This window comes from Prunus persica, chromosome G7, assembly GCF_000346465.2.
Source record: "Prunus persica cultivar Lovell chromosome G7, Prunus_persica_NCBIv2, whole genome shotgun sequence".
In the NCBI taxonomy this organism is placed as follows: domain Eukaryota; kingdom Viridiplantae; phylum Streptophyta; class Magnoliopsida; order Rosales; family Rosaceae; genus Prunus; species Prunus persica.
In genome coordinates, this window is record NC_034015.1 from 4,082,200 (window position 1) to 4,094,214 (window position 12,015).

At 40.0% G+C, this 12,015-nt stretch overlaps 1 protein-coding gene across 2 annotated transcripts; it reads left to right on the forward strand.

Moving 5' to 3' along the window:
• On the forward strand, positions 19 to 5,024 carry LOC18769503 (C-type lectin receptor-like tyrosine-protein kinase At1g52310). 2 transcript variants are annotated; one of them, XM_020568556.1, is made up of 6 exons: positions 19 to 336; positions 466 to 565; positions 677 to 734; positions 2,319 to 2,744; positions 2,834 to 3,404; positions 4,090 to 4,965. In XM_020568556.1, the coding sequence occupies exons 2-6, from the start codon at positions 485 to 487 to the stop codon at positions 4,613 to 4,615; spliced, it is 1,662 nt and encodes a 553-aa protein (XP_020424145.1). In that variant the 5' UTR covers positions 19 to 336; positions 466 to 484; the 3' UTR covers positions 4,616 to 4,965. The 2 variants fall into 2 exon arrangements, with proteins under 2 accessions (XP_020424145.1, XP_007204193.1); XM_007204131.2 differs by having other exon boundaries at positions 20 to 565; positions 4,090 to 5,024.

Here is a 12,015-nt window from a genome sequence, read left to right on the forward strand (position 1 = left end):
ATTAGTTTGTATAATACATTAATGTTATTGTTTTAAGTGCAGGAAAGTGACATTTCTTGGAAATTAGAAGATTTTGAAAAGAAAAAAAAAAGTCAAATTAGAAGGGGAAAATAAGTGAAATTAGAAGGGGAAAAAAAAAATCAAATTAGAAGGGGAAGACACTCTGACAGAGATGTGCGAGACAGAGGACCACTGAGCGTGAGCGAGAGAGAGAGGGATTCAGAGAAACAAAGAGTGGGAGAGAGGCTCGCAGAGTGGTTTGGTGCCAAGTTGCACTTTTGCATATGAACAAGGACTTCCTTGCTGCTCTGTTGGGGTGACCATCTGAAGTGCGAGGTTGGTGGTCTGAAATGGCGGTAGAGTTAAAATGACTACAGATCGAATTATTGAGATGGTTCGCTCGCAGGCTGAAAAGGTGTAATGCTAACAATTGAAATTTCACTTGTATACATTTTTGCTTTCTAGGGTTTGTGGCAAGGTTCTCATGGAGGGGAATCTGGGTGCTCTGCAATTGCTTATGCCTCTGATTGTTTGCCTTCTGTTCGGTGGATGCGCTTCACATAGGGTAAGAAATTATGATGAACCATGTAGTTTAATTTTTCATTTTTTCAACTTGCAGAGTTAAGATGATTTACATTGTGGATCCATTTATTGATGCCTCGTTCTCATTCGTTAGGTATATAATGAGTCGATTCATAGGCAATTGGTTGCGCCTGGAACTGAAGAAAATAAAGGTGTGAGTAACCCTTTTAACTTTTAAGTGCTAAATTTTTTGTTGAGCCATCCTAATTATTTTTTGAAAGCCACTTTTTTTGCTTTATCCTAATTATTTTAAAGTTTCTTTACCATTGGAAGCTTCCTTAATCTGTTTTTTTTTTCTTCTTTTAAATGTCTTCACCAATGTCTTTTGATAAGTGCTTTGTTTGAGTTGTTTGCATCTCTCTCTTTGTGGAATTTCTTAATAATATGAATCCTAGGTTAAGCGTTAAGGGGTGCTCTCTGTGTGTGGGTTTTTATAAATTTTATCACCATTAAAAATAAAAATGCATCTCTCCGAATTCTAACGATGTGTTTGGATGAGGGAGTTTAAGAGTACTAAGGGAATTCAGGACGATGGAATCTAAAAAAGATGGAATTTATTTTTAGGATTTATGAACTTTCTTCTTTTGCTTACCTGTTAAGCATAACAGAATTTGAAGGTTACCTTTATGGAGGTATCAATATATGTAAATGAGTGCTGGTGACAGTTGTGGAAATGGTGGTGGCAACAGAGGCGGGAGTGATGCTGGTGATAGCAATAAAGATGGGAGTGGTGGTGCTGCTGGTGGTGGCAGTGCTAGAGGCAGAGAGGGTGGTTGGAGTGAGGTGGCGATGGTAGTAGTGTGGTGGAGGTGTCAGTGCCAATGATGATGGTGACGGCAGCGGCAATGGCACCAATGATTGTGGAAGTAGGATGGTGGTGGTAATGGCAATGACAAAGTGATGACAGCGGTGATGGTGATGGTGGTTGTTGTAGCTTTATTTCTCAAAATCTCTCATAATTTTGAGAATTTAGAAATGGCACCTATTTTGGTGTAATCTTAAGTTTGGATTTATGACTCCCAAACTCCCAAGTTTCTTTTTAATGTGAATATTGATTTTCTTATGACCCCAAACAAGGAAATTACTAATTAGTATATGTTATTTCAGAAATCCTGACTTTTATCTCAATTTCAAGTTTGTTTTTTCCATCCAAAAACATCCTAATACAGCTCCCAATAGAAAACCAAGAGGAAGTAGACTCTAGTTATCCGTTGCCCTTGCCTTCAAAATGTTTTCAAGGTCTTTTGTGCCGAACAAAAGTTATTGGATCACAAAAACAAAAACATTTCAGACGTCTGGTGCTAGCTGATTATGCTTCATTGCTTTTACTGATGAAAAAAGCACGTCATTTTCTTCGCCCGTTAGCAAGAATTAAGAGCAAGTTATGTTACCTATATAGAACACTTGGTACTGTGATGGCTGAGGTCTGAAATGCATAAAACTGCTATAGAGGATACTTATGATATAGAAGTTCAGCTTAGCTATGGAAGGCACGGGAACACACATATAATTTTTCTGTTGAAAAGAATAATCATAATGCTCCTGAAACTGATAGTGTACGTTTATATCATGCAATTAAAAGGTCTGAATATGCTGTTCCCTCATAAGCTGATTTAATGTGTCTTATTTTTTACAGCATGCTGGTAATGTGTGTGTTGATAATATAGATTGCGTTCTATATCAGTTTGTAATCGAGCTATTATGTTAACATTGTAATTGTAATTCTTTTTTAACAGCACCATGCCCCAGTGGTTGGATTCTTGGACCCAATAAGCGGAAGTGCTTCGGTTATATGAGCAGCCGCCAACCTTGGAATGAGTCAGAAACCCGTTGTAAAAGTTATAATGGAAACTTAGCAGCATTCAAAACATCTCAAGAACTGGCCTTTGCTCAGAATCTATGTGCTGAAACCATCAGTGGCTGCTGGGTAGGGGGAAGAGGTGTCAACTCTACTATTGGTCTTGGTTGGAATTGGTCCGATAATACTTCATATTGGAATGAGTCTCTCTTTCCTGGGGAACCCCTTCAATCCATTTGCAGTAACATCTCTTGTCACACCAATAGTTCTATTGATGTATGTATATTGGTTACTAATGGATCCACATCCCTCTTGGTTGAAAGATGCAACATGTCTCATGGTTTTATATGCATGGTTGATTTAGGTATATATTCTGTCACATCCAAGTCATTGTGCACTTCAATCTTGCATTGCCTATCCAGCTAATTTTAATGTTGTCCCTGTTTCTTTCAGGGAACAGATGTTACCACATGCATTGCCACAGAGAATATCTTATCATCCTTGGAGTTGTAAGTGGATTGATTCTCTTCACAACATTAGCTGTAGTGATTTGGCTTCTTGCATACAAGCGAAGCAAGAAGCGCAGACGTTCCCGCAGACTTTCTAATCCAGCAGCTACTGCATTAGTCCCTCCATCATGGAAAGTCTTCATGAAAGAGGAACTAAGGTCAATTACAAAGAACTTTAGTGAAGGAAACCGTCTTCTGGGAGATGCCAAGACAGGAGGAACATACAGTGGGCTTCTTCCTGATGGTTCAAGGGTGGCAGTTAAGAGGTTGAAGAGATCTAGTTTTCAAAGGAAAAAGGAGTTTTACTCTGAAATTGGAAGAGTTGCAAAGCTTCACCATCCAAATTTGGTGGCTGTGAAAGGCTGCTGTTATGATCATGGTGATCGCTACATAGTTTATGAGTTCATCATTAACGGGCCCTTAGATAAATGGCTGCACCACATACCTAGGGGTGGTCGGAGCTTAGATTGGGGAATGAGAATGAAAATTGCAACAACTCTTGCACGAGGAATTGCGTAAGTTATACAACACTTTCCCTTGTAGTCTTATTAGGTAAAACCAAACATCTATAATCTGAGACTGATTCTTGCTTCAGTGGATTTTTCCAATGGGTGCTTTTTTCCTTGTTCTTTAAAAAAATATGATAGTTTCATTTCTAATAATTATGAACATTTCAGTCCTCACTAAATTTACCACTGTCCAATTGACCTTGTTAGCAACATTTCTGAAGGCAAGTCTCCTCTTCATGCCTGTTACCGTAGTTCTTATGGTTAATGTGTTCTCAAATTGCTTTGTACACACCATAGACAATTTTCTTAAAGCTACTTTGATATTATATTTGAACTGTATCATAAATATCTCAGATGAGCATGTGTTAAATTTTGTATGATAAGAGGCGTTTTGGAAGAAAAACAATACATTATGAAAGGTTTGTTCCCAAGGCTCTAATTTTTTGGCCAGAATTTGTGTGCCCAAATTTGGAAAGACCAGGAACAAACTGATCTTCAAGTTGGTCCTGCTGGACATCATTGTTATGATTGTAATGGTTTCATCCGTTGTTTTTGTTCTTGTAGAGGTCCTTCTGTTAATTTTTATGATGCTTTCGCTTGTAACTGTGTGGCTTCATGTCTGGACAGGATTTGAATGGTGAACAATGAATTGTGTTTAATTGGTGTTTCACCTGTTAATATGTTAAAACAGGTTCCTGCATGACAAAGTGAAGCCACATGTTGTGCATCGTGATATCCGTGCCAGTAATGTACTGCTTGATGAAGATTTTGGAGCACATCTAATGGGGGTTGGTCTCTCAAAGTTTGTGCCGTATGAAGTGATGCATGAGAGGACAGTGATGGCTGGTGGCACATATGGATACCTGGCTCCAGAATTTGTCTACAGAAATGAGCTTACAACAAAGAGTGATGTTTATAGTTTTGGTGTGCTGCTGCTTGAAATTGTGAGTGGGCGTAGACCTGCGCAGGCTGTTGATCCAGTCGGTTGGCAGAGTATTTTTGAGTGGGCAACGCCTCTGGTGCAGGCTCATCGCTACCTAGATCTCCTGGATCCTCATATAACCCCTTCTTCTCCGGATATCCCGGAGGCCGGTGTGATTCAAAAGGTGGTGGACCTTGTTTATGCTTGTACGCAACATGTGCCATCAATGCGCCCAAGGATGTCTCATGTTGTTCATCAACTTCAACAGTTAGCCCAGGTTCCCATTCTAAAATAGTTTTAAGTGAGTTTCGGGCTTAGTATTTATGTATACAGTGCAAGTGATGAGAATTTGTAGCTTGTAATGTTTATTCTCCAGTTTAGGGGCCATATGACCAACTAGAGTAAAGCTCGTAGCCAGAATGTAGGGTTTAGGGTTTAGCACACTCAAGGCCATAAGACCCTAGAGTCTAGCACTACCTAAGTGGCTGATGTAGTCGTCAGACTGACAATTGCAATCCAATCGGTAATTTAATTGATAATATCTGTCTGTATTGAAATAAAACAAATGGTTGGTCTTAAATGGGCCCAGAGTCAAAATTGCAAAGTTTTCTCAATTAATATGTGCACTGCATGTATTTATTGGAATCCTTATGTATTTTTCTTAGTTTGAATGCACATAATAGATCCCGTTCGGATTCGGATCCGGATTCTCCGCTTTGATTTTCTCTGTTGGTATCTACTTGACTTTTGCCCATCATACGAAACATCCTTAAAAATTTGGGTGATTTTATTTGCTCCTCGTTATTTGCTCTTTTAACCCTATATTAATTTTAAGAGTAATGCTATTTAGACACACAACATTGACTATCTTAACTGACCACCTTATGTGGCAACTGATGTGTCATGCCATGTCAATTAATGAATGTTGCCATGAGGCCACTCACTAGGAATGCTAGGGTTTTTTAATTTGTTTTTTAATTGACATGGCGACATTCATTAATTGACATGGCATGACACATCAGTTGCCACATAAGGTGGTCAGTTAAGGTGGTCAATGTTGTGTGTCCAAATAGCATTACTCTTATTTTTTTGTGTTTTTCAAGTTTAGGGTTGCATGGTGGTTGCTGGTTACATGTAGCACACTGGTACCAAACGCAATAGGAAAATTTGGTGGCATGCCACTGAAACATTGAACTATTTCGGTTGTGTTTGACAGACTGTTAACTTAAGATGCGGTGGAGATTCACTGTAACGTGGAAAGGACTTCGGTGACGTATGATCGACTTTTACCTATCATTTAGTGGCGAAGAACTGAAATATATTTGTTTTTTCAGTAACTTATTGTTGACCACAAATTTAATGCAAGTTATTTTGACCTTACTCCTATTGAAGGAACAAAAACAAGGTGACGCTGCTACTAAAGACAACAATGTTGGAATAGAATGTGTAATGAATTACAGTGATCAATTCACAACTGATTAGGTACATAACCATGTTGTTTCAGAGTATCTTCAAGTTCATTCATTTGTGGAGCGACTTTCTGAAGAGGAGAATGCTTTGTTGGTGGACATGTCTAAGAGTTTGGTAAAACCCAGAGACATTTTGGTCACCTAAAAGAATAGAGATGCAATGAATGTTTCAACTATGAAGACAATATACAATGCTAGGATCCGAAATAAAACCAAAGAATTTGCCGGGAGAACACAGATGCAACAATTGCTTACTAAGTTGTCCGAACACAATTATATTGGGTGGCATATGACATCTGGTGATATTGTAACTGACTTATTTTGGACACACCCCGTTAATATTAAGAGTTTGTGTGCATTTCCACATGTACATGTTGCGTACCTATAAGACTAATAGATAGCGTTTCCCACTATTGCAAATTGTGGGGGTGGCATCTACTAATACGTCTATGGTGCGTATGTGTATATTAATTCCAAGAAGGAAGATAATTACACATGATTGAAGAGTGTATAATTGTCTTCATGGTGTTATTGTCACCGATCAAGAGTTAGCACTCATGAATTTTATTACGTATATATTTCCAAAAGCACGACATTTATTATGTAGATAGTATATTAACAAAGGAGTGTTGGCAAACTGCAAGAAGTTATTTGAGACCCTCAAACAATGGAAGCAATTTAATGGGGATTGGAATACTTTGGTTGGTTCAGAAACAAAGGAGGAATATTAGTATTGTATGCGACAAATTGAGTCTAAGTTTAGTGAATTTCAAAAGGCTCTCAAATACTCACATGAAAATTGGTTAAATATATTTAAGGATAGATTTGTGGCTACATGGACATACACTTGTATGCATCTTAGATAGACAACCTCAAATAGGTAAGTATTTTAGTCCACTTTTGATAGGTTAATTTTATAATTTATTTTGCTTCCATAGAATTATAATTGTTATAAACAGAGCATAAAGTGCATATGCAAAGTTGAAGAGACAACTCTGCTCGAGTCAACTTAACTTTGAGAGATCATGGGAAACTATTCACTCCTTATTAAATTAAAGCTGGAGCACACAGAGATTAAGGCATCTTTTGAAAAGAGTCTATGTTTTATTTAACATAGGTTCAGGCATCTGGAGTTGAGCGAGTTAGTAGGTTTGGTTTCTATAAAGGCTTAAAATGTAATTGTGTGCGGGTCGAAGTTAAATTTAATTTACTTATTGCATGTACATATATGGTCTACATAGTTAACATTGTAATTTATTTTAAAACAAGTTAGAGACAGATAGGGTGGATGTTTTATCATATGGTTGTGCTATTCGTCGAACCCACCAATTACCATGTGCACATGAAATTGTGGAGTATAGAGATCGTGGTGTACCAATCCCACTTGATGTCGTGCATTCACATTAGAGGAAATTAAATCTCATCAATATAGGAAAGAGTAGTCAAAGTAGGAAAGAATAGTTCAGGCACAACTTCACTAGGAAAGTCACAATTACAAAGATTCAATATGTGGTAAGAACAAAAAGATGACGAAAAGAAGCGACAAGTCCACATGACACTAGAGGAGCTAATGAACCCTACTTTTACTACGCTTATTGAACCAAAAGATAAGTTGAAGACCAAAGGAAGACCGTGAAAAATATACACTTCTACTCTTCGTTTGCCATATGCATTTGAGATTGCTAAGGCCGCTCTTGCCCATTTTGGTTATGACAGTCAGTCACCAATGCCTACAAATGGCATGATCGACCTATGTTGCTCCACCTAAAAAAAAAAAAAAAAGGAGGAAAGCCTCACTGCCTGACTAAAAAGAAAATTGAAGAAGAGTACCATTGAGTTTGTTTTCTTTAAGCGTAATTAAAGCACATTGAGTTTGTTTGCTTACTGTCCTTAGGAACATGGATCCTCTTTTCTAATGTAAGACTTTAAAAGCACAATGAGTTCTAATACAAACATTCAAAAATTAATTGAAACAACCAAGTACTATGAGTTTTAATACAAACATACAAAAATTAATGAAAACAACCTTTAAGGACCCGCCCCGAATTTTCTCAAAATCCGAGACGACCCCTTTGGAATTCCTGACATCACCCCGATGTCAGGCCCACTCACTAAAAACCGAGACTTCCTGCCGAAATTTCGGCAGAGTCTCCCCTATAATTTGGACATTTCCCAAAATTTCAACCTGCATAAAAACACATTTAATATCCACAACTGGCAGCATGCACAATGTAATTTCATGCAGTTCACATAACTTGGCCTTCGGCCTTCCAATAATTCTCAACAGACTAACAAACAACTCAAATACAATTTATGACTAACATTTAGTCTGCGGCTGCACCCAATAACCTTAGGCTGCCTACGTACCCAGGGATCAAGCCACACGTAGTTCTTTCACTAAAACCCAATTCCACACTTGGGCGATACCTTATTTCATTTCTCTGGATTTCATATAAACTCCCCATACGCCGGTACAACCAACACCGCGTATGGGGCCTGTCAACACGCCGAATAACCTACGCCACGTGCGACCATGTCATACTATCATTATCTCTCCCCATACGCCGGTACAACCAACGCCACGTATGGGGTCTGTCTCAACGCCGGATAACCTACGCCACGTGAGACCTGCACATCATATCACATAACTCCCCATACGCCGGTACAACCAACGCCACGTATGGGGCCTGTCCCAACGCCGGATAACCTACGCCACGTGGGACCTCAACATCCTATCACATAATCTCCCCGTACGCCGGTACAACCAACGCCACGTACGGGGCCTGTCTCAACGCCGGATAACCTACGCCACGTGAGACCTGAACATCATATTGCAAATCTCCCCATACGCCGGTACAACCAACGCCACGTATGGGGTCTGTCCCAACGCCGGATAACCTACGCCACGCGGGACCTAACTTTCACTTGATGGTGCTTGTAGCGAATCCAAAATCCGAGGAGGTACCTAAAGTAGTGCGTATAGCACTCCAAACTAACATTCTAGACTCTGTTGTACCCTTGTACAACCATATATAATTATAGTTATATAAATTAATTTTAATATTGTGTAACTCTCCACAATCATCTAGCACCCGATAATCCCCCCTAGAAAGGTGAGATTACTCCGGGAGACTCACGGTCAACCAAGGGTCAAACTACTCTAACCCCGGGTCAACCGGACCTGCAAAACCCACGACCTCCAATTTCCGATCCGGAAGTCCCTATGGGTTCTACCAGGTATAGGACACTTGTCCTGCAAGTTTGGTTCAGATCGGACGGTCGGATTGCTCACGATCGCACGATCTGACGGTTAATATAAAATACAAATTTAAAATTATTATTCGGAACATCCGGGGCTCCGATTCACGATCCGTGAATTCCTACACGATCCTAGAAATACCTAGATTAACATATATTAAATTTGGGACCATCCAACGGTCCCAACCTATCGAACTCGGATAACGCACACTATGCAATTATCCGTTCGATAGTCAAACGACGTCCGAATTGAGATCCGCGAAATCCTACGTGCTCGTGACAACCTAAGGATCTCATCGGATTAATTTCCAGTCTCACCAGCCTCGGCCACGCGCCGCCACACGAGCCGTCAGCGCGTGGGTGTGTAGAGTAATTCCGGCGACGGAAAAACTCCACACCCGAGCTCACCCTTCCTACCCTAGCTTCTACTCGAGGTCAGGATCACTTCATTCAACTACGGGAAGGCCCAATTCGGCCGGCAACTGGCCGGAATTTCATTTTGAAATTCGGCCAAAAACCTAGATTTCCAATTCGATTTCCTAGACCACGAATCGATCCAAACCTATACAACCATCAGCTAGAACTCGGAAAATAGGTGAGAAACCATACCTCACTCACCAGAAACGGTGGCCGGAGCAAGGAGATCGAGCGGCTGGAAGTTTCTGTCAAACCGGCGCGATTCCGAGCATTTTCCGACGGAACCCGGTGGTTCCAGGGACGGTGCTGGCCAGGAGAGGAAGAGCGAGCGACGGCGGTTTGATTGGGACCGGTCTCGAGGCCAGCCGTGGCCGGTGGCGGCGGTGGCGACGGTGGAACCGTCGCTGCTGGGTTTTCGGGGAGAGAGAGAGCGCGGGGGAGAGAGAGAGAGAGAGAGAGAGAGAGAGAAAACCAGATTTTTATAAAAATCCCATTTTGAAATATTTACGATTGTGCCACTGGGTTTCTTTTGACCATAACTCTCTCGTTACAACTCCGATTCGAGCCTACTACGTGTCTGTGAACTCGTCTCAGTACGACCTATCCAAAAATATAAGTCACGGTCCCAAACTCTCTCCGGTTAAAAATATGACTAAAATACCCTTAAATAATTAATTAATTAAATGAGGGTAAATTTTGGGGAAATTTGGGGTCGGGGTGTTACACAACCAAAGTACCATGAGTTCTAGACATGCAAAAATTAATCAAAACAACCAAAGTACCATGAGTTCTAATACAAACATGCTAATAATTCAGTTAACCATGACGACGTTGATATGTCATGGTAGACCGTATGTTTGTATCCTCTAAAATCTGCTGTAAGGTCTCAACTACTTGATAAACTTGGGTAGGTCATGTACGCAAATGCAATTGTTTCTCCTACTGTCATGACCGGCCTAATAAAGGACAACATACGCTTGTCATGCTCCTGTAATGAATTTGAATTCAATGCTTTAGTACAAATTACAAAAATCGAAAAAGTGGAAGTCATAACAAATTTATAATTTTACCAAATAATATCTACTTTGCATTGAGACAAATGGGTCAAATACAACTCCATAATAAGGATTCTGGACAAACGGATATCCCACGTTGAGGTACCACTCTAAGTACCCAGGCACACTATCTGATGGTCTCCTCACTGGTACACTACGGTTCGCACCTGCCAACATGTGGTTCTCCTGATTGTCCCACATTCTCCCTAAATAATAATTATAGGAATTGGCACGACTACCAGTTACGGTACGTATGAGCACTTATTATGAGGGAAATCGTCTGCACTTGAACAAACTGCCTAAGAACCCGCTCGGGATGGTAGGGCTCAACAACATCACAATATCTGAGCATCCTTGAGTAGAATGTGACAACTGAAAATGGGTGGTGTTCCCTTTCAAACTTGTAAGGTTCCTATATAATCTGAAATATGATACACAATATAGCATGAACTAATGTAAAAGATAAAATATATAAAATAAAAGACACAACAAAGTGGGATGATCATGTAAGAGAAACACACCTGATCAGCATTCAAAGCGCCAAGCCGCTATCTATGCTTCTACACGTCTACCAATGTTGTCCCATTGTCTTGTCGTGGAGTCCAACGAAGAGCACGAGGTGGGACCTCTGAATAATGAAGGTCATGATCAAGAACAACAACACCATGCTTGTGCTTAACACCCATGCCTCTACCAAAGTCATGTACCTCTCACGCTTCGTGGGCTGTTGATGCAAAGACAACGCTAGATGCAAGATCGGGTGCTACCGAATGCCCGAGCCATGAAAGAATCATATTGTTACAACGCTCCCACAACTCATATTCGTCGGGCTGCTTGGTTGACGATGGAGCCTCAAATTTTCCGTTGATGAAGCCAAGTTTGTTTTTGGCAGAGAGAGCCATCTGTACAGATCGACTCCAAGTGGCATAGTTTTCACCGTTGAGCAATTCGGTGACTAGTGATGGATTGAGATTTTCTCCATGATGAATGCAATAGCGACTGTTGGTATCTGACAAGGTTGAAGAATCTGGAGTTACCATGGAGATGTTGAAAAGATGGAATTTTGATTAATAGGCAGTATGACGGCTATGGATGATGAGAAGGTTCACGAGCTAGGGTTGCTCTGATACCATATTAAGTTTAGAGAGACAAAGAATATGGGAAAGTATTTGATATTCCTTGAATGAATATTTAGAACATCATGCATAATGGCTATAAAGGAGAGCTATTACAGGAAAGAAATAATGCACAATATTCCTATGCTATAATTAGGGAATATACAACTAATCAATAAGATTTTGTCTAACACTTTCTTGAAAATCGTCAGATGAGATGGGTTAAATTGATTTTGGGCTTTAATTCCTAGGTCTTTAATTTTGTCAATTTGAACAGCCTAAGGCCAATTTGTTTCAAACAATCCCTTAATAGGTCTTGTCCCATTTTAAGCCCAATCCAAATTTTATATGCATACCATTTGCTATTAATTATTGATTTGC